The 27987-nt window shown below is 56.3% G+C and overlaps 1 protein-coding gene across 7 annotated transcripts; it reads right to left on the bottom strand.

Annotated features, from left to right (window-relative positions):
- Nucleotides 1–536: 536 nt before the first annotated feature.
- Nucleotides 537–25618, bottom strand: ATOSB (atos homolog B). 7 transcript variants are annotated; one of them, XM_076073163.1, is made up of 9 exons: nucleotides 25144–25618; nucleotides 12286–12447; nucleotides 8625–8719; nucleotides 7238–8308; nucleotides 6041–6117; nucleotides 4451–4556; nucleotides 3727–3954; nucleotides 3013–3266; nucleotides 537–2544 (listed from the first exon to the last, which is right to left on the bottom strand). In XM_076073163.1, the coding sequence occupies exons 4-9, from the start codon at nucleotides 8228–8230 to the stop codon at nucleotides 2394–2396; spliced, it is 1809 nt and encodes a 602-aa protein (XP_075929278.1). In that variant the 5' UTR covers nucleotides 8231–8308; nucleotides 8625–8719; nucleotides 12286–12447; nucleotides 25144–25618; the 3' UTR covers nucleotides 537–2393. The 7 variants fall into 7 exon arrangements, with proteins under 7 accessions (XP_075929278.1, XP_075929277.1, XP_032824466.1 ...); XM_076073162.1 differs by having other exon boundaries at nucleotides 8610–8719; XM_032968575.2 differs by having other exon boundaries at nucleotides 8610–8719; nucleotides 12228–12447.
- Between the last annotated feature and the right edge of the window lie 2369 nt (nucleotides 25619–27987).

A 27987-nucleotide genomic window follows, 5' to 3' on the forward strand; every position in this document is an offset into this window, starting at 1 on the left:
CACACAGGAGATTGTTGTGACAGCTCCATCGTTAACGTCCTCTCCATCCACCGTGCTGCCACATCACAAACGCAATGGGGTGGCGTGGAATGTCCAAGGCGACGCAGCCTCTCGCGTCTCCAAAGGCTGTAACTCATGCCCGGTCCTTCGAAGCTGGAGTCATACCTGGGCTCAGATCCAGCGTGGCAGCACACTGCTCGTGCCGCGTGGCAGCACACTGCCACCACGCGTGCCTCACGGCCTGAGTTTGATTCTCAACACGAGCGTCTTTCCGTTCGGAGACCTATTTTCTCCCCCTGTTCTGCACGAATGGGTTTTCTCCGGATTTCTCGAGTTTCCACTTATAGCCAAAGCACACACACGCACAGTATATCGGGGTATGGGCCAAGCATCCCAATGCTTCAATATACCTCTGCAAATCACTCGATTGGGATTGCACACAGCAGCAACATCGCCCCCTGCTGTGAAAACTTGGCAGGACCCTCCTGAGAGACCTTCTGAGGCTTTCCCCAGTACACCAGCCGGGGGCAGCCCTGAAATGTCAAGCTTTTTTAATCAGTGCCCCCCTACATTAACATCAACAAAAACCGTAAACACATTCAATGTATTTATATATTTTTCTCTGGTAGACATGAATAGAACACCAATTTGTCGAGTTCACAGGGAGATGTGCCACCACTGTCGGGAGTCACAAGTGGGGAAGGCATCACAAGAGATTCGCGTCGTTGCGGAGTATATTGGAAGAAACCGGACGCGAGACATTTTGCGCGACATCCCGAACCAATAATAAAGTGTTGAGAGGCTCGGCTCGAAGCCACGCTCAGCCCGGATGACGGGTGGATGCAATCCGCCGCAGATGGCAAACCCTGCAAAAGTGCCACTCTGCCCCCGTTGCCACTCTGCCCCCGGTGCCACTGTGCCCCCGGTGCCAACGCACCCTGCACGACGCTCACCGCCTCCCTTCCCCACATCTATGAGCCAGTGTTGTAAATTCCACATTATCATGGCAAGGGCTCATTTGTCCCTTCCACAGTTGACCGCTGTTAACGTACCACATAATGGTACTCATTTGAACAGCCCCAGGGCTGATTAAGTGCTCAAGTCGAAACCCGACCCATTTTTTTAAAAGCACGCACGACCGGCACACCACCGGCCGGGCGTGCGGCGTGTGTGCGTGCGCACATACGTGTACATGCACATACGTGTACATGCACATACGTATGTGCATGCATATACGTATGTGCATGCACGCAAGTATCCACGCCGGTCCCATACAAACGGAAGCGGCCGTCATCCTCTTCTGTATGGAATTGTCACTCGTGGAAAAACTTCCGAGTTTGTGAGATGCAGTTCCACGCGGTCTCTCTTGGACTCCAGGTGATCTGTGCTAAGTGCCGAATGGGCTGTACCAGGCACTCCGTGCCACATGTCCCACAGCGTCTGATCTTTGCCCGGGTTCCCAGGTGGTTGTGTTGCAATCCACGTGCTGGCCGCTGCCTGCCGAGCACCAGGCAACCACGTGCTACTCTCTGTGTGCCAGTGCTCTGCGTGTCACGCTCCAAACTCCTTGTGCTATGCTCCAAACTCCATGTGCCAGTGCTCCTTGTGCCATACTCCGAAGCTCCATGTGCCAGTGCTCCATGTGCCAATGTTCCAAGCTCCACGTGCGAGTGCTCCGTGCCGGGTGTTCCGAACGGTCCGCGTTGGGCGCTCCGATCCGGACGATCTCGTGGCTCGACGCGTGCCGCAGTGGGGTTCGATTGTGACCCCCGTCTATCTGTTGACCCCCTCCCCCCCCTTCGCTGTGGGTAACTGACCCCTCGACCCCACAGCCAGCTCGGGTCATTGTTCTGTTCCCATGCCTGCAATCATCCCGAGAGGTTGCCCTCGAGTCTCGAGTGACCTCATTAGTCAACCACGATCAATCCACTGCTGGATGACGACCTCCCCCAGTCTTGTGCATTAATATCGGCACGTAACATCGAGTAGGGTTCTAAGAACCCTTGCACAAACACCCTAAACGAACCCTATATAGTATTCTAACCCCGGAGGTTGGGTGGGAGGTAATTATTCCATGGGGAAGTCCTATTGCTTCAACAGTATTTGTACAATTCTGACGCTGGGGTCAAAATTCTATGGGGGGGGGGGTCAAACCACCCCCTTGCGCCGGCGCATGGAGCATACGAGACCCCCCCCCCCACCCCGTGCCCCCTTGAGCTAGTTCAAGCCGCCCCTCCCTCCCTCCCTCCACGCCAGGTCGGGTCATTCTTCTCTTGGTGGGCTGCAATGCCGCTCCGAGTTGGCCCGTTAGTCGTGTACCATCATCGACCCCCGGGAATTCTACCAACGATCTCGAGCTCCACGGGTTGGGGAGGGGGGGGGGGGTGCTGCCGTCAGTGCCGTGGAGAAAATCGTGGGGCGTGGGGGGCCTCGGTGAACGACTTGAGCTCCACGGAGCCCGAGTCGGCGTCCAGCGACTTGCGTGAGAACAGCAGGCGCACGTCCGAGTGCAGGAACAGCTTCCCCGAGCGCGAGCTCAGGAACCTGATGGGGTGGGGGTGGTTGGTAACGGGGTCACGTGCGGAATAACGTGGTACAGACATGCGTAGAGCCACTATCGCCATCGCTAGCATCCCCACCACTACCAAAAAAACTTAAGGACAAAGATCGCCTGTATAGCCTTAAGAGACTGCTGGGGCAAGTGCTGTTAGCGAGCACCTATGAAGGCTGGCATGGCACACGAGGGGGGTGGGTGGCCGACACCACACCCAGGCGCATTTGTCTCCCCAGGGGCGATGTTTACACACCGAACCAGCTACTTCTTTGAGGCTGATTCGACCAAGGGGAGGCCCAGGGCCGGTTCAGATATAGGTCACCGGTGTTGGCCATAAGCGGCAATCGAACCCGGGTCGCCGGGTTCATAGTACAGCGCTCTAACCGCCATACCACAGCTCCCCACACCACTACCACCACTATACACCTCCCTCCCTCCCTCCCTCATCTCCAGCTCACCTGAGGTGTATAAGGTAATGCAGGGCTCTGTGCGCGGTGCTACTGCTGCTGCTGCTGGTTGTGGTGGTGGTGGGGAGGGGGTCGTGCGCCGCGGGGGCCGAGGCGGTGGCGGCCGCCCCCCCCGGCGGGCGCCGGCCCACGGGCACAGAGAAGGTGCGCTGACGCAGGAAGGTGTGGTGCTCGGGTGGCATGTCGCGCAGGTCGTAGATCACCACAAACATCTTCACCACCGAGCCGCTTGGGTTAAACAGGGTCTGCCGGGGGAAAGGGGGCAGGGGGGGGTCAGGGGTGAGGATGGTGAGCAGATGGAGGGGGGTGATGCAGGGGGGTGAGAACAGGGCACGTTATGAGACTTGTGCTACACTCCGGTCATGCAGTGCAGTGCTGGTTGTGCGGTATCGGTAGTGCAATGCGCTTCTGGCAGTGCAGTGCTGGTAGTGCAGTGATGTACGTATGCACGCCGAACTTCTTTCGCGCCATACGGAGCCAACCGTGCTAATCGGAGGTGCGTGGGAAGGACAGCAAACGCAACACAAAAAACTGTTCTAAAGTAATGAGCGCTGGAAGTGCTCATTACTTTAGAACAGGTCCGCCAGTGCACATCTGCCAGTGCGATTCTGCTACTGCACCGGGCTAAGCCACGGCCGTGCGAGTGCACTGCTCGTCGTGCACCAATCCCGTGCCGCCGGCGGCGGCGGCGGCGTCGGCGCTCACCATCTGGATGGTGCCGGCGCGCGGCACCTGGTACCCACGCACGCCCAGCGGGCGCAGGTCGACGACGCCCAGGTACGGCGAGGGCGCCGCATCCTCCGCCACGGAGAAGAAGGAGGCGAGCACAGGCAGCGACGCGTGCCTCGGGCAGAACGAGCCGCTGGCGCCCAGCTCCACCGTGAAGCCGTCCACGTAGCCTGCCGGGGGCAGACGGCCCTGCAGCGCCGACTCCTGCGCGTCGTGCATGCGTGTGGTAAGGGGAGCCGTGGCGCGGTGGTTAGCGCGCCACACTTCGAACCCAGCGACCCCAGTTCGATTCCTGCTCACGGTCACCAACACCGGTGATGATTGCCTGAGCCGGTCCTGCGCCACCCCTAGGCCGACTCATCCTTAAGTGAGTACCTGGTGCGGTTTTTATACATCGCCATTGGGGAGACAAAGGCGGTCGGGCGTGGTACTGGCCAGCCACCGGCTCGTTGGCCGTGCCGGCCATTACAGGTACTCGGTAACAGCTCTTGCCCTAACAGTCTGTTGAGGCCATACGGGGGATCTTTGTGTGCGTGCGTGCATGTGTGAGATGGATGGTGGCAATGGGGGCCGATTTCCCGTGCGAGCATTTCGAGCCGTCTCGAAAAATCCGATCGTGGCTATGTGCGGTGTTCGCACCGACGGAACGGATGCTTCCACCCCCCACCCCCCCGTCTCCTCCTCCCCCCCAACTTCTCACCTCGAAGCTGCCTAGAAGGCCGAGGTGGTGGGGGGCACGGGGTTTAGGCAGGGGCAGTGGTGTGGGCGACTCCCTGCCGCCGTCGACACGGGCCACTCCTCGCCACCTGTACAGCCACACAGGAAGTGAAACTCACACTTGGCTTGGCTTCCTGTGTGCCCTCGGTCAACACCGCGTCTACCAGAGGAAGTAAACGTGCCCAGAAAGATCTGGCGGTTAACCAGCATTGGTTCAAACAAAGCCTGACGCAGCCGATGAGACGCTGAATGTCGCAACCGGTCCAGATTTAGTTTTTGTTGAAATAATGTTACTGAAGCGTGATGTCTCATAATTTACTCTGTGCAAAATCCACTGTAGTAGACGAATTTCCATCTGGTACAAATAAAATGGGAGGCTGATCGATGCCCAGCTGCGGTCAAGGGATGGCTCCCTATTGGTCAACCATGTTATGCATGCTCACTATCTGATAATTGCTGCTCACTCTACGGAGTTGGAGATGCGACTGCTGAACTTGTAACATGCCACTAAGAGATGGTGCCATGCCGTCAGCCCAACAAACACAAAGCACCTGTCTGGGTATTTTTTGTCATCAACCACTCTCTCACCTCAGCTCCCCATAAGTTATGGGGCAGTTCTAGGGAGAGTGGAGAAGTTTCCAGACTTGGGGATTGTGCTTATGACCAGGTCCAGTTTGGCAGCAGAGGTCTCACTCCAAATCAGTCAGGCGACATTATCTTTTCATGGGCTGTGTAACGCTGTGTGGAAGCTACCTGGTCTAGCACGCCATATAAAGCTCTTCTCAGACACAATTATGCCCTGCCTTTTTTATGCTTGCAAAACGTGCAGCCCTTTAAATAAATATTTGCGCTGGTTTGGAACATTCAGGCTGGCCTGCCTATGATCCATTCTGGGTTTAACCAGACTGGATTGTGTGAGCTTACAGATCCTTGAAAGATCTGGACACATTCCTATCAGTGAGCTCCTCCAGCAGCCAAGGTTGCATTGGCTGGGTCATGTAGCCTGCATGTTCAGCCACCGCATGCCCAAGCAGCTTCTGTTTGGCTGGATAGAGGAGACTAAACGAGCACAGTATGGGCTTGAGAAGAAATGGACTGATACGGTATGAGAGGATGTGGAGCTGATTGGACTTGACAATGACTGGTACCAGCGGTGTCAAGATGAGCCTCTGTGGAGGAGGCTCGTGAAAGACGCTACTGGTCAGGTGGAGGCAGTCGCCCTCCAGCAAGAGCGGAGGGCAGAGGCGATGCGCACAAGCGGAGTGCCAGGCGGCTAAAACGCAGCGAGTTAGCACAGTGGTGACCACAGGTGGTGCATCTGCCCTTTGTCTCAATAAGTCAACCCTTGGCACCTGGGTCTGTTCCTTGACGTCCTACCGGCGAGACTTTGACACTTCACGTGGCATCAAGGTGCACATAGCCTGGCACAATGCTGTGCTGATCACACCAGCAGTAGTGGTGAAAGGCGGTTCTTATTGTTGTTATACGTGTGTATACCTGCGTATGTGCATCTGTGTGTGCGTACGTGCATGTGTCTATGCGCATCTGTGCGTGCGAGTGTGTCGCCACTCACGTGCCAAACAGCCCCATGGTTCGGAGCACCGCAGATGGGCGATCGGGGCATTCGGGAAAACACCTTCGCGCAGGAACCTAGCGGCAAGCGGAAAACACGCACACGCGCGCCGGACACACAAACACGCACGCGTTTACATACACGTAGCGACAGAGGCAATTAGAGAGACAGCGATCCACGTGACGCCAGGCAGCCTGTGCTGCCATCTGAGATCTGTCCGCCCCCTGAACTCTCTGCCTGTGCGGCGCTCACGGACAATCGAGCAGTCACGAGGGGCTGGGCATCGAGTCGCCAATTTGCGGCCAATGAGGAGCCGGCGCCGGTAGTTAGCCGGGCGGTGGCGAGGGTTGATGGATCACGCACGAATGTTGTGAAACTCCCTTCCCGTGGGCGTCGACGAGGTGCCATGCCCAGGCCTGCCAGGAGAAGAAGCTACGGAAAACGAGGACTCCACCGGTTCCGTCTGTACGGGATAGAGCAGTCCGTGGCCATTACGCTATCGCGATCTATGGATGTATCGCAACCTATTTTTCGTAGACCTCAGGACAGATCAAACAGTCTAAGCACATAATAGCAGTGTGTAGAGTGCTGGGTCATGATTGGCTTAGGGCAGATGGGCAGTACTGTAGGCTCGGCCCCTTCCTCCGGATATGCGTAGAGGGACACATGTGGAAAGACACATGTGGAAAAACACACGTAGAGGGACACGCGTAGAGGGAAACGTGTAGAGGGACACGTGACTGCATCCCAGAGTAACGTGGTGCATTGAGAAGTGAGGACGTGTGCACACAGAGCTCAGATATTTGAATTATAATATAGAGCCATCGGTAATCATAGCGTAACACACACTCGCACACACACATCCAGTTCTATGGCGTAAATAGACTTGTTAAAGCTGCTAAGATGGTAACAATGAACGACATTTTATAGCACGTAGAACAGAGGGCGTTGTTAGGGAGCAGGGAAGGAGGCGTGCTGTGTCCACTGGCAATCGAGCCGAGTGAACCATGGCACATTGTTGAGCTTGTGCTGTACACATGGTAAAGCCTGAGTAGGGCCAAGTGATGCTCGGTGTTGTGTGTTACATGGTTGGTTATATATGGTTGGTGAAGTTTGAATGCTTAGTTAATACAGAAGCTGCTAATGCAAAGTACAGTTAATGAATTCATTAATTTATAGCGACGTTATTAGCGTCACCTGTACGTCGCTGTGCTGTGCCGGGGCGTTGGCGCTGGGCGGTGGCGGCGTTGGCAACCGGTGGTGCCACGAGGCTAGGCCCGGCAGCCAGGGCGGAACGCTCCGCTTGGTCGGGGGCGACCGGCAGCCCGGGCCGCCCTCCCCTGCCGGCTCCTCGTCCCCCGGCGCCATGAGCAGCTTGCGCTTCACCGCCGCCGCTTTGGCGAGCGCCTGCTGGGGGTTTGTTCGGGCCGGGACCCCCTCGGGGGTTGCCCCCCCTCGCCGGGCCCAGCTCTCGGGCGTCCCATCACCTTCGGCGCCAGCGCCACTCGGCGACGCGGAACGGAGGCGCTTGGGGAACCGCGGCGCCGGCTCCAGCGTCCTCCTGGGCCCCCGCGCCACGTCGGCAGGTGGCGCCGGAGCGGGGGTGGCCATCGGCACGTCGTCGGGCCTCTGCGTCCCGCGCACGCGGTTCGCGCCGGCGGGAGGGTCCGGGCCGCACAGGGCAAGATGCTCCGTGATGTTGGCGACGATCTGTCTCCGGTGGACGGACGGGCCCAACGCGGCGCCGTTTTCGCACGCCCCGTGGCCCAGCGGCGCCCGCCGGCCCGGCGCGGGCCCCGCCATGCCGTCAGTCGGGCCCCCGTCGTCGCCCCCGTGGGCGCTCGGCGCCGGCGGCGAGCGGGGCCCCGGGTCGGTCCGGCACCGGCCCAGTTGGCCCTCCGCGCCGCGCGGGCCCTCGCGGGCGGCAGCGGCGCCGGAGCACACGTAAGTGAGCAGCAGCTTGCCCACGATGGCCTTGCCCTGCGGGGGGGTACGCTCGGAGCGCGGAGGGAGCGGCGCGCCGTAGAGCGCCGGCGGCCGGAGATCCTCGTCGCATGGCGACGAGGACGGCCGCGGCGGCGGTGGCGCCTCCGGTGCCGCCGTCACGCCCCCCGCGGGACGGTCCGGGTGGCGCGCCCCCTCCTCGCGATCCCGGCTCGTGGGGGGCAGCTCCGAAATGTTGAACCTCATGACTGAAGCGCCGGCGAGGAGGGGGGGCTCACGCTGTAGAGGCCGAGGTGTCCAGCGGGGCCACGGTCCGGGCGAGGCCTGCGCGGTCACGCGGGGACGTCGCACGGGGATACTCAAGAATCACTCGCGCCGCTCAGCAGAATGCGAGGAATGCAAGCGGTAGGCAGACTACACGCCGCCAATCAGCTACACCACTTCCTGTTACGTTGAATCGCAGAGACCCGTGGACTTGCAGAGAGGCCCGCAGACTCGCGCAGGGACTCACAGACTCACACACAGTCCAGGAGACCGTCAGAGATTCAAAGACTCGCTAGAGGCCCGCAGGCTGGGACGCCAGTTTCCTCTCGGCTAACACGGCCGACCGGTGGCTGGGCCTCACCTGTTGGGGCCTCACCTGCTGGGGCCCTGCACGGCGGGCCACGCGCCATCACCACCACCGTCACTCCGGGGGGGCGCTCGCCGCATCGGCCCCCTCTTCCTCCCCTCCTCCTGAAGGACAATATAAAAGCGGAGTTCGTCACTGCCATGTCCACCTCGCGATTCGATATTTTTCACCATACCTCTCCCTCTCAACTCACTCTGGTCCTCTGGCTTCACACACACAGTCCCCTCTCAACTCACCCTGGTCGCCTGGCTGCACACACACAGTCCCCTCTCAACTCACCCTGGTCGCCTGGCTTCACACACACAGTCCCCTCTCCACTCACCCTGGACTCCTGGCTGAACACACACAGTCCCCCCTCCACTCACCCTGGTCGCCTGGCTTCACACACACAGTCCCCTCTCCACTCACCCTGGTCGCCTGGCTTCACACACACAGTCCCCTCTCCACTCACCCTGGTCGCCTGGCTTCACACACACACAGTCCCCTCTCAACTCACCCTGGTCACCTGGCTTCACACACACAGTGCCCTCTCCACTCACCCTGGTCGCCTGGCTGAACACACACATAGCCCCCTCTCCACTCACCCTGGTCGCCTGGCTTCACACACACAGTGCCCTCTCCACTCACCCTGGTCGCCGAGACGACTCCCTGGTGCTGTGGCAAGTGCTCAGTGCATGCGAGGCGCAGCAAGTGTGACACTCTGATCGCATTGCGCGTGCGGGCCCACAGCATCGCTGCCCTCGCTGCCCCGAGTGTTGATCATTCCGTTCCGGAATCCACCGCATTGTCCCCCCCAGCCCCTCCCCCGTGCGTGAGTCACGATTTTTGTCAGCGTGCATCATCGAACCGCATTCTTGCGATGCCGAATGTCGCTTCCGTAACACCACCACACTCCACAGTCCCCGTCACCGGGCGAGACAAACTCACCGTGATGATTCCTGAAGCTCAGCAGATGTGCTCCACTCACTCGCCCATCCACTCACTCGCCATGCGGAGAACCCGGTCCACCACCCACTCGTTCACCCACTCACTCGTTCACCGACTGTCACTCGTATTGACTATGAGCACCCACGTGTCCCGTGGTGTGCGTATGTATTGGGCACGCGTGGATCGATGATCGATCCGTCGTTTAGAGTCGGGGTTCTACAGCGTACCCAGCTGCGTGCAACGGGTCCCACGTGACACTGCAGCCACTGGGGGTGCTACCATTCACCGCTTTGCTTGAAGCGGCATCAGCAGCATCAGTGGCAGTAGCAGTAACAGCTACTACACCCCCACCTCCACACCACTCTGCTACTACACCCCTGCCTCCACACCACACCTGCTACACCACCACCTCCACACGCACCTGCTACACTACCACCTCCACACCCGCTACTACACCACCACCTCCACAACCACACCCGCTACTACACCACCACCTCCACACCACCCCTGCTACTACACCACCACCTCCACACCACCCCTGCTACTATACCACCAATTCCACACCACCCCTGCTACTACACCACCTCCACACCACACCTGCTACTACACCACCACCTCCACACCAGCTACTACACCACCACCTCCACACCACACCTGCTACTACGCCACCACCACCTCCACACCACACCAGCTACTACACCACCACCTCCACACCACACCTGCTACTACACCACCACCTCCACACCAGCTACTACACCACCACCTCCACACCACACCTGCTACTACACCACCACCTCCACACCAGCTACTACACCACCTCCACACCAGCTACTAAACAACCACCTCCACACCACACCAGCTACTACACCACCACCTCCACACCACACCTGCTACTACACCACCACCTCCACACCAGCTACTACACCACCACCTCCACACCAGCTACTACACCACCACCACCACCACCACCACCTCCACACCACCCCTGCTACTACACCACCACCTCCACACCACTTCTGCTACTACACCTCCACAACAACAACCGCCATTCGCCACTAAGTGGCGGTGACGTCACCACGACGCTTGTGCCAGGCCATGTGCACCTTGAGGCCACGTGAAGTGTCGAACGCCCGCTGGCAGGAGGTCACAGGGCAGACCCAAGTGCCACGGGTCGACTGACTAAGATGACTGAGATGACTGGCTGATGCACCACCTGTGCCCCCTACTGTGCCAACCTGCTGTGCTTTAGCCACCCGGCGCCCCGCTCATTGTTGTGAGCGTCGCTCCTCCGCCCTCCGTTGTTGTTGGAGGGCGACTGCCTCCAACTGTCCAGTAGCGTCCTTCACGAGCCTCCTCCACAGAGGCCGATCTTGACACCGCTGGTACCAGTCATCGGCAAGTCCACTCAGCTCCAAGTCCTCCTGTACCACATCACTCCATCTCTTCTCTATCCCGTGCCGCGCCCGTTTAGCCCCCTCGATCCGGCCGACCTGAAGCTTAGTGCGGAGCGACAGACCAGGTAGCTTCCACACAGCGTCACGCAACCGATGAAAAGATATTGCCGCTCGACTGATTCGGAGTGAGACCTCTGCTGTTAAACTGAAGCCGGTCATAAGCACACTGCCCAGATATGGGAAACACTGCCCGATCACCGATTAGGAGTTGTGGGGGTGGAGTGTCCGATGGTACAAAATACGCAGGCAGGTGCTTAGTTTTGGTGGGGCTGATGGTAAGGCCCCATCTCTTAGTGGCACGCTCCAGTCGCAGCAGCAGTGTCTCCAACTCCTCCTCTGAATGAGCAGCTATTACCAAATCATCAGCATACATAACGTGGTTGAGCAATAGGGAGCCATCCCTTGACCGCACCCGGGCATCGATCAGCCTTCCCATTATATCTGTACCAAATGGAGATTTCCCCGGTACAGCTATTGAAGGCTTCACGAACTACGTGGTCAAAATAGATGTTAAATAATGTGGGAGCCAGAGGACATCCCTGTCGCACCCCAAGGTGTACAGGGAATGGCTCTGACTCCCAGCCACGTAGTTTTACCCGGGCCCGCTCACCATCATGAAGGTTCTTAATGATCGTGAGCAGAGGGTCAGGGCCTCCAAAAGCACGAAGAACAACCCAGAGCCCAGGCCTACTGATGGTATCATAGGCCTTGACCAGGTCAATAAAGCAGAGATGTAGGTCTTGCTGGAATTCCCTACACCTCTGCTGTAGCAAACGGGCAGAAAATATGGCATCTGTGCAGGACCGCTCTTTCCAGCTCCACACCAGCTACTACACCACCACCTCCACACCACACCTGCTACCACACCACCACCTCCACACCACACCTGCTACCACACCACTCCTGCCACTACACCACCACCTCCACACCACACCTGCTACTACACCACTCCTGCCACTACACCACCACCTCCACACCACCCCTGCCACTACACCACCACCTCCACACCACCCCCACTGTGGCAGCTGCCTCTGGGCCTCAAGAGCGTCACGTGCCGGTGTTCGTTACCCGAGACAGTTGGACGTGAGGAAAACCGGTTTTTACCGGTTTATTCACGCGATTACCGGTAACGCAATCGATTCGTTTAAACCGCCCTACCGCTTGGCGCACTGTAACCCACACCAACCGGTAACCGCATGGAGAAATAAGACCGGTTACCGGTTTGACGCACTCAAGGAAATGAGCGAGCGTGGGAGCAAGCAGACACGGGGGGTGGGGGTCTCCGTCACCCCGGCGCCGCGGAACCCGGTGTCCAACCGTGACGTCGCCGGCTCGGGGGGTGGGGGGGTGACGAGGACTCCGCTGTTGGGTTGGTAGCGGCGCGCGGTCTCAGCACGCGGCGTCAAATGCCGGCTCGGTGGCTCCTGTTGGAGCAGCGAGACTGGGAACAGCTGATCACGTACGGAGGGGGGAGGGGGCGGTGGGGGGAGGGAGAGGGGGGAGGGAGAGGGGGGAGGGAGAGGGGGGAGGGAGAGGCGGGGAGAAAGGAGGGGGGGTGCAAGACAGCGTCAGAGGGAGAATGAGAGAGACGTGTGTATTGTGTAGTGACATCGCTGGATGTCACCAGGCTCTAAGCGAGGTGCCGGCCCTACAGGACAGGGTGTGGGTGCCGACCAAAGGGGAAGGTCGGGTGAGGCCATGGCACTCTGGTTGACCCGGGAGGACACGTGACCGGTTAAGACTACAAAGGGGGGCCCCAAGAGGGGGCTAGGGGGGTCACGTGATTGGGACCCAGATCCTTCCCGGGGGTTCTAGAAGGTGGACGTGGCCAAGGGCGGAGGTGGTCACGCCGCAGAGAATATAAGCCGGGTCCCGAGAGGGACCGGGGTTGTTCATCCTGGGAAAGAACCCTTCATATTCTTAGCTCTTTCGGTAAAGTCACGTTACCGAAAGAGCTAAGAATATGAATCACTGCAGTCACGAAAGCTTTAAATCAAAAGAACCCTTCGTCTACGATCTCCGTTCTACGAGTCTTCCAGCACGTGGACCCGGGCAGATGCTGTTGGTCCCGGGTCCGTAGTAACAGTTACGTGGTAACTAGTGTAGCAACTAGTGTGGTAACTAGTGTGGTAACTAGTGTGGTAACTAGTGTAGTAACTAGTGTGGTAACTAGTGTAGTAACTAGTGTAGTACCTAGTGTGGTAACTAGTGTGGTAACTAGTGTAGTAACTAGTGTGGTAACTAGTGTAGTAACTAGTGTGGTAACTAGTGTGGTAACTAGTGTAGTAACTAGTGTGGTAACTAGTGCGCTTGCGACAACCGAGGGACACTGGGAGCCGCGGGAATTCCACCTCCCGATGAAACTCAGCTCCCCGCGGCGACAGCAGCAGCAGCAGTGCCGGCACACATTGGGAAGCAGCAGCAGCAGAGCAGCAGCAGCAGAGCAGCAGCAGCAGAGCAGCAGCAGCAGAGCAGCAGCAGCAGAGCAACAGCAGCAGAGCAACAGCAGCAGAGCAACAGCAGTACAGCACAGAAACACGGCAGCACAGAAACACGGCAGCACAGAAACACGGCAGCACAGAAACACGGCAGCACAGAAACACGGCAGCACAGAAACACGGCAGCACAGAAACACGGCAGCACAGAAACACGGCAGCACAGAAACAGCAACAATACAGGAACACAGCAGAAACACGGCAGCACACAGGAACACAGCAGCACACACAGGAACACAGCCGTTACATGGCAGCACACACAGTAACATGGCAGCACACACAGGAACACAGTAACACGGCAGCACACACAGGAACACGGCAGCACACAGGAACACAGCAGTAACATGGCAGCACACACAGGAACACAGTAACACGGCAGCACACACAGGAACACGGCAGCACACAGGAACACAGCAGTAACATGGCAGCACACACAGGAACACGCCAGTTACATGGCAGCAACAACCGACATTCGCCACTAAGTGGCGATGACGTCACCACGACGCTTGTGCCAGGCTATGTGCACCTTGAGGCCACGTGAAGTGTCAAACGCCCACTGGCAGGAGGTCACGGGGCAGACCCAGGTGCCACGGGTCGACTGAGATGACCGGCTGATGCACCACCTGTGCCCCCTACTGTGCCAACTTGCTGCGCCGCTCGTTGTTGTGAGCATCGCTCCTCCACCCTCCGTTGTTGTTGGCGGGTGACTGCCTCCAACTGCCCAGCAGCGTCCTTCACGAGCCTCCTCCACAGAGGCCGATTTTGACAGTGCTGGTACCGGTCATCGGCAAGTCCACTCAGCTCCACATCCTCCTGTACCACATCACTCCATCTCTTCTCTAGCCCATGCCGCGCCCGTTTAGCCCCCTCTATTCGGCCGAACAAAAGCTGTTTCGGCATGCGGTGGCTGGGCATGCGGGCTACATGACCCAGCCAACGCAGCCTTGCCTGCCGGAGCTCACCAATGAGACTTTGCCCAGATCTTTCAAGGATTTGTGAGCTCCTCACACAATCCAGCCTGGTTAAACCCAAGATGGATCGTAGGCAGGCCAGCCGAAATGTTTCTAATCGGCGAAGATGCTCCATTAGGGGGGTCCACGTTTCGCAAGCGTAGAGAAGAGAGGGAATGACCGTTGCCGAGAAGACTTGAAGCTTCATGCGGAGCGACAGACCAGGTAGCTTCCAAACAGTGTTACGCAACCGATGAAAAGATAATGCCGCTCGACTGATTCTGAGTGAGACCTCTGCTGTCAAACCGGCCGGTCATGAGCACACTGCCCAGTTATGGGAAACTCTTCACTCTCTTCACAACTGCCCCATCACCAATTGGGAGTTGTGGGGGTGGAGTGCCCGATGGTACAAAATACCCAGGCAGGTGCTTAGTAATGGTGGGGCTGATGGTAAGGTCCCACCTCTTAGTGGCATGCTCCAGTTTTAGCAGCAGCGCCTCCAACTCCTCCTCTGAGTGAGCGGCAATTACCAGATCGGCTTGCATAACGTGGTTGACCAATAGGGAGCCATCCCTTGACCGCACCCGGGCATCGATCAGCCTCCCATTGTATCTGTACCAGATGGAAATTCCTCTGGTACAGCCATCGAAGGCTTCACGAACTACGTGGTCGAAAAAGATGTGAAATAATGTGGGAACCAGAGGACATCCCTGTCGCACCCCAAGGTGAACAGGGAATGGCTCCGACTCCCAGCCACGTAGTTTTACCCGGGCCCGCTCACCATAATGAAGGTCCTTAATGATCGTGAGCAGAGGGTCAGGGACTTCGAAAGCACGAAGAACAACCCAGAGCCCAGGCCTACTGATGGTATCATAGGCCTTGACCAGGTCAATAAAGCAGAGATGTAGGTTTTGTTGGAACACCTCTGCTGTAGCAAACGGACAGAAAATATGGAATCTGTGCAGGACCGCCCTTTTTTTAAACCACATTGAGGCTCCGCAAGCCTCTCCTCAGCGTGCCTGGCAAGGCGATGTTGAATAATCCTTGCCAGGACCTTTCCCGGCACACTGAGGAGTAAGATGCCCCTGTAGTTGTTACAGTCTGTGTGGTCCCCCTTCTTAAAGAGGGGGACCACCAGGGCATCCTTCCAATCCTGCGGAACCCGTCCAGTCGTCCAGACTGTTGTTATGATGTCATATAGGGCAGTCTGTGTACAAACGCCACCCTCCCTCAGCATTTCGCTTGGGAGATCATCTCTGCCCGGTGCCTTTCCTGGTCTCAGACTCTGGATCGCCTGTAGTACTTCCTCAACAGATGGCACCTCAGCCAGCCACTTACAGGGGGTGACTTCTTCACACACAGTAACACACACAGGAACACAGCAGTAACACAGCAGCAATACAGATACACAACAGCAGCACAGTAGTGGCAGTGATTGCAGAGCGAGGGGAGGAGGATGCGTGGGGCGCTGTCTCTTCGTGCGGACACTTTAGAAGCAGAGGGGGGGCAGTGGGAACTTTGTGCTCCTTGGCTCCCCCCAATACGACTCCGGGTGAATCAATGAGCAGGGGCCTCGAGCCAAGGCAACGCGGGGACACGGCGAGGAGACACGGCAGGGAGGGGTGGGTGCAGGGGGATTGGCGGTGTCAGCGGTGTACTGGGATTGTGACAATACAGCACAACACAGCACAACACCGTGTACACATGCCGTAGCGATGGAACAGCGTGAATTGATGATCACCATAGCAACATAGACACCAATAGCACACGCCGCAGGGAAATGCTACGGCAACAATGGACGCTGTAGGGCATGTGTGTCCCGATTGGCTGTGCGTAGGCATTCTGGGTCATTTGATTTAAGAATCGGATCTTGGTTCATCTCATCAGCTCTGTCTCGTTCGCTCTCTCTCGTCCGTTCGGTCCCCTCAGTGTCGTCCGCTCCATCCCCTCCATCCTGTCCGCTGTGCAGTCCCTGTTCGCTGTCCCGTCCGCTCTGTCCCGTCCGCTCTGTCCCGTCCGCTCTATCCCGTCCGCTCCATTCCCTCCTTCTCGTCCACTCAGTTACGATCGTATGTATGTTGAATTTATTTTGCACCATAAGTAGCCAACTGTGCTAATCGGAGGTGCGGTCGGCCAGTAACAAACAACCCTATTGAAGGTTAATACATTGAGGGCGTCAAGTGATTGGTGACAAGATGCCAAGCAGGTGCTTCGTTTTGGTGGGGCTGATGGTAAGGCCCCACCTCTAAGCGGCATGCTCCAAGTTCAGCAGGAGAGCCTCCAACTCCTTCTCAGAGTGAGCAGTAATTACCAGATCATAAGTATACAGAACATGGTTCACCAATAGGGAGCCATCCCTAGACCGCACCCGGGAATCGATCAGTCTCCCACTATGTCTATACCAGATGGAAATTCCTCCAGTACAGCCATGGAAAACTTCTCAAACTTGCTTAGTCAAAAAAGATGTAAAAAAATTTGGGAGCCAGAGGTCATCTCTGTTGCACTCCAAGGTGAACAAGGAATGGCTCTGACTCCCGGCCACGTAGCTTTACCCTGGCCTGCTCACCGTCACGAAGGTCCGTAATGATTGTGAGCAGAGAGTCAGGCCCTCTGAAAGCACGAAGAACAACCCAGATCCCTGGCCTATTGATGGTATCTCCGCGTCTCCGATTAGCACGGCTGGCTATGTACCATGCCTTGACCATGTCAACACCTTTATCACAGAAACTTTGAACGATTTAGACCGCAGGATACCAATTAAATACATAATACGCTACAAAGTCATCATTATCATCGGATTAACATACAGCAATACACAACCAAGCTCCTGTACCTTACATCATATATTAAACTATTTCTTATTTTACCAGGTAAGGGCCACTGAGCTATGTAGCTCTTTTTTAGAAGCGACCTGGCCACAAATGATAGCTCAACGAAGTGGCTTATCACGTGGACATTTATAGCAGCAAAATACTCTAAATGTGGAGAACATGCAAACTCAAAAAATACAGCAGGCGTCAGGGTCGAACGCACGACCTCCTGCATACCAGGCAATAGAGTTAACATATCGCCACCGCAGCGCCCTGCAAATCAAGCAAAGCAATATATCACTTCGCTCTCCAACCCAATCACTCCTCCAACCACCAACACACAAACCACGTGGTTGGACAGATCTTTCTCATTGGCAGTAGCGCGCCTTTTCAAGAACCTCCTGGCAGGAGTCCGCACATTCGACTCCACAAAAACAACAAAGATCCCCCGTATAGCCTTAGCAGACTGCCGGGGCAAGTGCCACATTCACAGTCACAACTTAACAACACCGCGCTTTGCACTTGAATACAACTAACTCACAGCCAGAACTTTTTTTTTATATTTTAAACAACCGTAAATAGTCCGTAAATATCTATTTATTTTCTGATCGTTTTAGAATTGTTCATGTTATGTTTGGGTCTGAGTTTTAATGGGACGATGGCGCTTTGAGTGGCTGATTTGTGCCAGAAATGCGCCACGTGCGTCAACAAAATTAATCTTAACTCAACCACCGATCCACTCACCCACCTACTGCAGTATATAATTATCTGTGTTTATGTTGAGTATTAATGAGATGATGGCGCTTTGAGTGGCAGATTTGTCCCAGCAATGCGCCACGTGTGTTACCAAAAATAACATTCACTCGACTTGGCTTCGATGACTTCAGCAACACGCATGTGCACATACACGTGTGTGTACTGCCCACGTGTGTGTACTGCCCTTGGCGTACGCACCACAAACGGCACAGTACTCACTACACCCCCACACAGCATACACGCTGCAGAGCACACCCCCACAGCACACAGCACTTCACAGTACACCCCACACTGTGCACGTCACAACGAAGACTACATTCGCCGCACAGTACACAGTGACAGTACTCACGGTAGTGACAGTACACAGTGAGACAGTACACACGGTAGTGACAGTACACACGGTAGTGACAGTACACAGTGAGACAGTACACAGTGACAGTACACACGGTAGTGACAGTATACAGTGACAGTACTCACGGTAGTGACAGTACACAGTGAGACAGTACTCACGGTAGTGACAGTACACAGTGAGACAGTACACACGGTAGTGACAGTACACACGGTAGTGACAGTACACAGTGAGACAGTACACACGGTAGTGACAGTACACACGGTAGTGACAGTACACAGTGAGACAGTACACACGGTAGTGACAGTACACACGGTAGTGACAGTACACAGTGAGACAGTATACACGGTAGTGACAGTACACACGGTAGTGACAGTACACAGTGAGACAGTACACACGGTAGTGACAGTACACAGTGAGACAGTACACAGTGACAGTACACACGGTAGTGACAGTATACAGTGACAGTACACACGGTAGTGACAGTACACAGTGAGACAGTACACACGGTAGTGACAGTACACACGGTAGTGACAGTACACAGTGAGACAGTACACACGGTAGTGACAGTACACACGGTAGTGACAGTACACAGTGAGACAGTATACACGGTAGTGACAGTACACACGGTAGTGACAGTATACAGTGACAGTACACACGGTAGTGACAGTACACAGTGAGACAGTACACACGGTAGTGACAGTATACAGTGACAGTACACACGGTAGTGACAGTACACAGTGACAGTACACACGGTAGTGACAGTATACACGGTAGAGACAGTACACAGTGAGACAGTACTCACAGTAGTGACAGTACAGTGACAGTACACACGGTAGTGACAGTACACACGGTAGTGACAGTACACAGTGAGACAGTACACACGGTAGTGACAGTACACACGGTAGATACAGTACACAGTGAGACAGTACACACGGTAGTGACAGTACTCACAGTAGTGACAGTACAGTGACAGTACACACGGTAGTGACAGTACACACGGTAGTGACAGTACACAGTGAGACAGTACACACGGTAGTGACAGTATAAACGGTAGATACAGTACACAGTGAGACAGTACACACGGTAGTGACAGTATACACGGTAGTGACAGTACGCAGTGAGACAGTACACAGTGACAGTACACACGGTAGTGACAGTACACAGTGAGACAGTACACAGTGACAGTACACACGGTAGTGACAGTATACAGTGACAGTACACACGGTAGTGACAGTACACAGTGACAGTACACACGGTAGTGACAGTATACACGGTAGAGACAGTACACAGTGAGACAGTACTCACAGTAGTGACAGTACAGTGACAGTACACACGGTAGTGACAGTACACACGGTAGTGACAGTACACAGTGAGACAGTACACACGGTAGTGACAGTACACACGGTAGTGACAGTACACAGTGAGACAGTACACACGGTAGTGACAGTACACAGTGAGACAGTACACATGGTAGTGACAGTACACAGTGACAGTACACACGGTAGTGACAGTACACAGTGAGACAGTACACATGGTAGTGACAGTACACAGTGACAGTACACACGGTAGTGACAGTACACACGGTAGTGACAGTACACACAGTACTCATAGTACATACGGTAATGACTAAACACGGTAGTGACAGTATACACAAATGCAGTAGTGACAGTACACACAGTACAGACCGAGTAGAGCGCTGGGCCGACAGTACACACGAGTACATACAGTAGCGGAGTATGTATAGTACACACAGTAGCTACCGTACACACTATACACAGGAGTGACTGTACATCCAAGTACAGTAGTGACAGTACACACAGTAGCTACCGTACACAGTATACACAGGAGTGACGGTACATCCAAATATAGTAGTGATAGTATACATAGTGACACACACACAGTATACACAGTAATGACAGTACACACAATAGCGTCAATGTGTACAGTACACACAGTGGTGATAGTACATTCATTACATAGAGTGACAGTACACACAGTAGTGACCTACATACAGTACACACAGGAGTGAGAGTACACACAGTAGCGGCAGTATATACAGTGTACACAGGAACGACAGTACACACAGTAGTGACAGTACACATTAGTGACAGTATGTACAGTACACACAGTAGTGTCAGTATGTGCAGAACACACCGGTGCGACAGTACACACAGTAGCGACAGTACACAGTAGTGGCAGTATGTACAGTACACACAGGATCGACAGTACACACAGTAGTGACCTACACACAGTCGTGACAGTACACACAGTACACACAGGAGCGACAGTACACACAGTAGTGTCAGTATGTACAGTACACACCGGAGCGACAGTCCACACGTTAGTGTCAGTATGTACAGTACACACAGGCGCGACAGTACACACAGGAGCGACAGTACACACAGTAGTGTCAGTATGTACAGTACACACAGGAGCAACAGTACACACAGTAGTGACAGTATGTAAAGTACACAGGAGCGACAGTACACAGTGACAGTATGTACAGTACACACCGGAGCGACAGTACACAGTGACAGTATGTACAGTACACAGGAGCGACAGACCACACAGTAGTGGCAGTATGTACAGTACACACCGGAGCGACAGTACACAGTAGTGACAGTATGTACAGTACACAGGAGCGACAGTACACACAGTAGTGGCAGTATGTACAGTACATACCGGAGCGACAGTACAGACAGTAGTATCAGTATGTACAGTACACAGAAGCGACAGTACACACATTAGTATCGATATGTACAGTACACACCGGAGCGACAGTACACACATTAGTGTCAGTATGTACAGTACACACAGGCGCGACAGTACACACAGGAGCGACAGTACACACAGTAGTGACAGTATGTAGAGTACACACCGGAGCGACAGTACACACAGTAGTGACAGTATGTACAGTACACACAGGAGCGACAGTACACATTAGTGTCAGTATGCCCAGTACACACAGTAGTGTCAGTATGTACAGTACACACAGGAGCGACAGTACACATTAGTGTCAGTATGTCCAGTACACACAGTAGTGTCAGTATGTACAGTACACACAGGAGCGACAGTACACACATTAGTGTCAATATGTACAGTACACACCGGAGCGACAGTACACACATTAGTGTCAGTATGTACAGTACACACCGGAGCGACAGTACACATTAGTGTCAGTATGTCCAGTACACACAGTAGTGTCAGTATGTACAGTACACACAGGAGCGACAGTACACACATTAGTGTCAGTATGTACAGTACACACCGGAGCGACAGTACACATTAGTGTCAGTATGTCCAGTACACACAGTAGTGTCAGTATGTACAGTACACACAGGAGCGACAGTACACACATTAGTGTCAATATGTACAGTACACACCGGAGCGACAGTACACACATTAGTGTAAGTGTGTACAGTACACACCGGAGCGACAGTACACATTAGTGTCAGTATGTCCAGTACACACAGTAGTGTCAGTATGTACAGTACACACAGGAGCGACAGTACACACATTAGTGTCAGTATGTACAGTACACACCGGAGCGACAGTACACATTAGTGTCAGTATGTCCAGTACACACAGTAGTGTCAGTATGTACAGTACACACAGGAGCGACAGTACACACATTAGTGTCAGTATGTACAGTACACACCGGAGCGACAGTACACACATTAGTGTCAGTATGTACAGTACACACCGGAGCGACAGTACACATTAGTGTCAGTATGTCCAGTACACACAGTAGTGTCAGTATGTACAGTACACACAGGAGCGACAGTACACACATTAGTGTCAGTATGTACAGTACACACCGGAGCGACATTACACAGTCGTGGCAGCGTGTACAGTACAGACAGTACTCGCAGTATGTACAGTACACACAGGAGCGACAGTACAGACCGAGCAGTGAACCGGTCCGCGTCTCTCTGCTCGCAACCGAACTCCAACCCCTCCCACCCGGGCGCGAGGACACCGCGTACCCGACAAGAAGGGGGCCCCCTAGGGGCACTCCCGCCTCCATCGTGTCCACAAAAGACGCGACGGACAATTCACAATTACACGCACTCCCAAAACTGCTTCTCGGTGCATGCTAATAACGACTTCGAGTGTCAATTCGCCAAGCGAAGCTCATGTAACTCGCCAGATATGCCTTGTAATGTCCTAAAAAAACGCTGCCGGATAAGTATCACGGGTAAATGCCAATGCATAGAGACTTAAACCATATCTGGTCATCGCACCCAAAATCTTTCTGCACAACGAGTGCCAGAAAGCCACTCAAATTTTCGTCGTGCACAACAATGACATATTGGGCGGACAACCCCTCTCTCTCCAAACACCTCTCCCCCCCCCCCTCTCTCTCTCCCAAAACCTCTCCCCCCCTCTCCCCCCCCTCTCTCTCCCAAAACCTCCCCCCGCCCCCTCTCTCTCCCCCCCCCTCTCCCCCCCCCCCTCTCTCTCCCCCCCCCCTCTCTCTCCCCCCCTCTCTCTCTCCCCCCCCTCTCTCTCTCCCCCCCTCTCTCTCCCCCCCCCTCTCCCCCCCCCAAACAAAATGCGACGACGATCGAAGCGAACAGAGAAAAAAATTCGCTCGTTGTCGATGCGGCTTTGCCGTACGTCGCGACCCCCCTCCTCCCACCCCCCGTGCGGGTCCCCCCACCCCACCCTTCCCCGCTCGCGTGCGCGCGCGCGAGGAACAGCTGTTTCCGGGGCCGGAGCTCGGGCACGTGGAGCCGTGGCAGCAGCAGCAGCCCAGCCCAGTCCACGAGGGTCGCTCGCTCCCCGCTATCGTTGCTTGATTTGAGCCACTTTTTCTCTCTTAACGGTTTCCATGGCGATAGGATTTGTTTGCCATGGCGGGGGGGGGGGGGGACTGAGTTACTAGCAAACTCCAGCAGCGACTTTTTGAGACAAGGGCGGAATTCTGCGGGAGTTTCAGGAGCGATTGATTGCGGCTCGTGTCCGCCGCGCTGTGCGTGGTTAACGCGGTGCAGCTGCATGTGGTGAGCTGTGTCGGGGAAACGGGGGGGGGGGCGGGAACTGGAGCTGTGTGGTGTGAGGATCCCCAGTTTCCACTGTGGGGGTTGCGACTCGGTGAATGCGTCTTGGTTGTGGGGTCCGTCTAGCGACGTGACAGGGGGTCTGGCAACTCTCCGGGGGCTGTCGACGCAGGGGGCACTACTCGGCGTGAGACTCTCATCGCGTGTGGAGCGTGAGAATCACTGTCTTGGTGGCGTTGGCATATCGACGCCCCCACCCCTCCATCCCTCTCACCCCCCCCCCCCTGCCTATGAGACATTCCCGAACACTCGGTGCAGCAACATCGTCATCAATCGGCCATGCTCATTCCACTGCTGGATGAAGGCGCCCCCCCCTTCCCTTCCCCCATAAGCTGCTGCCACCTCTCACGATTCCGCGACGTAATAACAGCCGGGGCCGCAAGAGCGGATCGAGTCGCTCCGTCTCCAACGGTGAACGCCCTTACAGGCCACCGGTCCCCGTCCAGCCACGGCCGTGCGAGGCCACCCTAGGGCCCCCCTAGGGACCCCCCCCCTCCCCCTTTGCTCTTCGCTTGTCGCACTACCCGTGGCATCATGCGCAGGCTGGCAAGCCCCCGTCCAATCCTCCGATCCACACCGGAATGTTTTTCCCTTTATTTTCTCACTGCCCCCGCTCGACTGAGCCGCTCCGTTTGCGCAGCTCGGGGAAAATGCCCACCCGGCACCACCAATAGCACCACCATCAGCAACACCACCAACACCAGCAGCAGCACCGCCACTAGCACCACCAGCAGCACCGCCACCACCACTAGCAACACCACCACCACTAGCAACACCACCACCACTAGCACCACCAGCAGCAGCACCACTACCAACACCACCAGCAGCACCACCACCAGCAGCACCACCACCAGCAGCACCACCAGCAGCACCACCAGCAGCAGCACCACTAGCACCACCACCAGCACCACCAGCAGCACCACCAGCAGCACCACCACCACCACTAGCAACACCACCACCACTAGCACCACCAGCAGCAGCACCACTACCAACACCACCAGCAGCACCACCAGCAGCACCACCACTAGCACCACCACCAGCACCACCAGCAGCACCACCACCACTAGCAGCACCACCAGCAGCACCACCAGCACCACCAGCAGCACCACCACTACCACTAGCAGCACCACCACCACCACTAGCAGCACCACCAGCACCACCAGCAGCACCACCACCACCACTAGCAGCACCACCAGCAGCACCACCACCAGCACCACCACCACTAGCAGCACCACCAGCAGCACCACCACCACTAGCAGCACCCACCAGCACCACCAGCAGCACCACCACCACTAGCAACACCACCACCACTAGCACCACCAGCAGCAGCACCACTACCAACACCACCAACAGCACCACCAGCAGCACCACCACTAGCACCACCAGCAGCACCACCACTCGCACCAGCAGCAGCACCACCACTAGCACCACCAGCAGCACCACCAGCAGCACCACCACTAGCACCACCAGCAGCACCACCACTAGCACCACCACTAGCACCACCAGCAGCACCACCACTAGCACCACCACCACCACTAGCACCACCAGCAGCAGCACCACTACCAACACCACCACTAGCACCACCAGCAGCACCACCACTAGCACCACCAGCAGCACCACCAGCAGCAGCGTCTCACGCCGAGAACCGGGCAACCTCACGCGAGTTCCGTGCGTCCCACGGTGCGCCAGGAGGCAGTGGGGGGTGGGGGTCCGCCGCTTACCAACAACGACGACGGCTTGGGTCTTGCGATGTCTCCTGCCTAATATTCACGTCTTGACAACAGCCGCCGCTGTGCTGCTGCTGCTGCTGCCGTGTCGCAGCGGGCCGAGTGCCAGACGGCGGCTGCCTTGCTACGCAGGCTTGTTGATTAATAGCTAGCGCTGGGAGTCGAGCCCGCGTCGCGCTGGCTGTGTGGCCTTGCAGAGAAGAGGCGACTTGCACTGAGCTCCTCGCCTCCACGGTAGCAGTGGAGCGATGATGGAGGCGAGCGGCAGGGGAAAAATCTGGGCCCGTCAGCCGAGCGGCGCTCTCCTCCTCCCTGTGACGCGCGGCTACGTCCATTACCCTCCCACCATCCCTGACATCACTCCCACCATACCTCACTTCACTCCCACCATCCCTCACTTCACTCCCACCAACCCTCACTTCACTCCCACCAACCCTCACTTCACTCCCATCAACACTCACTTCACTCCCATCATCCCTCACTTCACTCCCACCATCCCTCACTTCAATCCCATCAACACTCACTTCACTCCCATCAACACTAACTTCACTCCCATCATCCCTCACTTCACTCCCACCATCCCTCACTTCACTCCCACCAACCCTCACTTCACTCCCACCAACCCTCACTTCACTCCCACCAACCCTCACTTCACTCCCACCAACCCTCACTTCACTCCCACCATCCCTCACTTCACTCCCACCATCCCTCACTTCACTCCCACCATCCCTCACTTCACTCCCACCATCCCTCACTTCACTCCCATCAACACTCACTTCACTCCCACCATCCCTCACTTCACTCCCACCATCCCTAACTTCACTCCCATCATCCCTCACTTCACTCCTCCCATCCCTCACTTCACTCCCACCAACCCTCACTTCACTCCCACCAACCCTCACTTCACTCCCAACATCCCTCACTTCACTCCCAACATCACACTTCACTCCCACCATCCCTCACATCACTCCCACCATCCCTCACATCACTCCCACCATACCTCACATCACTCCCATCATCCCTCACTTCACTCCCACCATCCCTCACTTCACTCCTCCCATCCCTCACTTCACTCCCACCATCCCTCACTTCACTCCCATCAACACTCACTTCACTCCCACCATCCCTCACTTCACTCCGACCTTCCCTCACTTCACTCCCACCATCCCTCACTTCACTCCCATCAACACTCACTTCACTCCCACCATCCCTCACTTCACTCCCACCATCCCTCACTTCACTCCCACCATCCCTCACTTCACTCCCACCAACACTCACTTCACTCCCACCATCCCTCACTTCACTCCCACCATCCCTCACTTCACTCCCACCAACCCTCACTTCACTCCCACCAACCCTCACATCACTCCGATCTTCCGTCAGCTGGTTAGGGTAGGGGTAGTGTTCGTGGCAGACTAGCTGGTTAAGGGTAGTGCTCGTGGCAGGCTATCTTATTAGGGGTAGTATTCGTGGCTGGCAAGCTGATTCGGAGTACGGTTAGTGTTCGTGCAGGCTACCTGGTTAGGGGTAGTACCCGTGGCAGGCTAGATGGTTTGTGGCAGGGGTAGTGCTCGTGCCAGGCTAGCTGGTTTAGGGTAGGGGTGGTGCTCGTGGCAGACTAGCTGCTTAGGGGTAGTGCTCGTGGCAGGCTAGTTGCTAAGGGGTAGGGGTAGTGCTCGTGGCAGGCTAGCTGCTTAGGGGTAGGGGTAGTGCTCATGGCAGGCTAGCTGCTTAGGGGTAGGGGTAGTGCTCGTGGCAGACTAGCTGCTTAGGGGTTGGGGTAGTGCTCGTGGCAGGCTAGCTGCTTAGGGGTAGGGGTAGTGCTCGTGGCAGGCTAGCTGCTTAGGGGTAGTGCTCGTAGCAGGCTAGCTGCTAAGGGGTATGGGTGGTGCTCGTGGCAGGCTAGTTGCTAAGGGGTAGGGGTAGTGCTCGTGGCAGACTAGCTGCTAAGGGGTAGGGGTAGTGCTCGTGGCAGGCTAGCTGCTTAGGGGTAGGGGTGGTGCTCGTGGCAGGCTAGCTGCTAAGGGGTAGGGGTAGTGCTCGTGGCAGGCTAGTTGCTAAGGGGTAGGGATAGTGCTCGTGGCAGGCTAGCTGCTAAGGGGTAGGGGTAGTGCTCGTGGCAGGCTAGCTGCTTAGGGGTAGTGCTCGTGGCAGGCTAGCTGCTAATGGGTAGGGGTAGTGCTCGTGGCAGGCTAGCTGCTAAGGGGTAGTGCTCGTGGCAGGCTAGCTGCTTAGGGGTAGTGCTCGTGGAAGAATAGCTGCTAAGGGGTAGGGGTAGTGCTCGTGGCAGGCTGGCTGCTAAGGGGTAGGGGTAGTGCTCGTGGCAGGCTAGCTGTTAAGGGGTAGGGGTAGTGCTCGTGGCAGGCTAGCTGCTAAGGGGTAGGGGTAGTGCTCGTGGCAGGCTAGCTGCTAAGGGGTAGGGGTAGTGCTCGTGGCAGGCTAGCTGCTTAGGGGTAGGGATAGTGCTCGTGGCAGGCTAGCTGCTAAGGGGTAGGGGTAGTGCTCGTGGCAGGCTAGCTGCTTAGGGGTAGTGCTCGTGGCAGGCTAGCTGCTAAGGGGTAGGGGTAGTGCTCGTGGCAGGCTAGCTGCTAAGGGGTAGTGCTCGTGGCAGGCTAGCTGCTTAGGGGTAGTGCTCGTGGAAGACTAGCTGCTAAGGGGTAGGGGTAGTGCTCGTGGCAGGCTGGCTGCTAAGGGGTAGGGGTAGTGCTCGTGGCAGGCTAGCTGTTAAGGGGTAGGGGTAGTGCTCGTGGCAGGCTAGCTGCTAAGGGGTAGGGGTAGTGCTCGTGGCAGACTAGCTGCTTAGGGGTGGGGGTAGTGCTCGTGGCAGGCTAGCTGCTA

The sequence above is a fragment of the Petromyzon marinus genome, chromosome 40 (genome assembly GCF_048934315.1).
Source record: "Petromyzon marinus isolate PM22_M1 ecotype Great Lakes invasive population chromosome 40, UKy_Petmar_22M1.pri1.0, whole genome shotgun sequence".
NCBI lineage: Eukaryota > Metazoa > Chordata > Hyperoartia > Petromyzontiformes > Petromyzontidae > Petromyzon > Petromyzon marinus.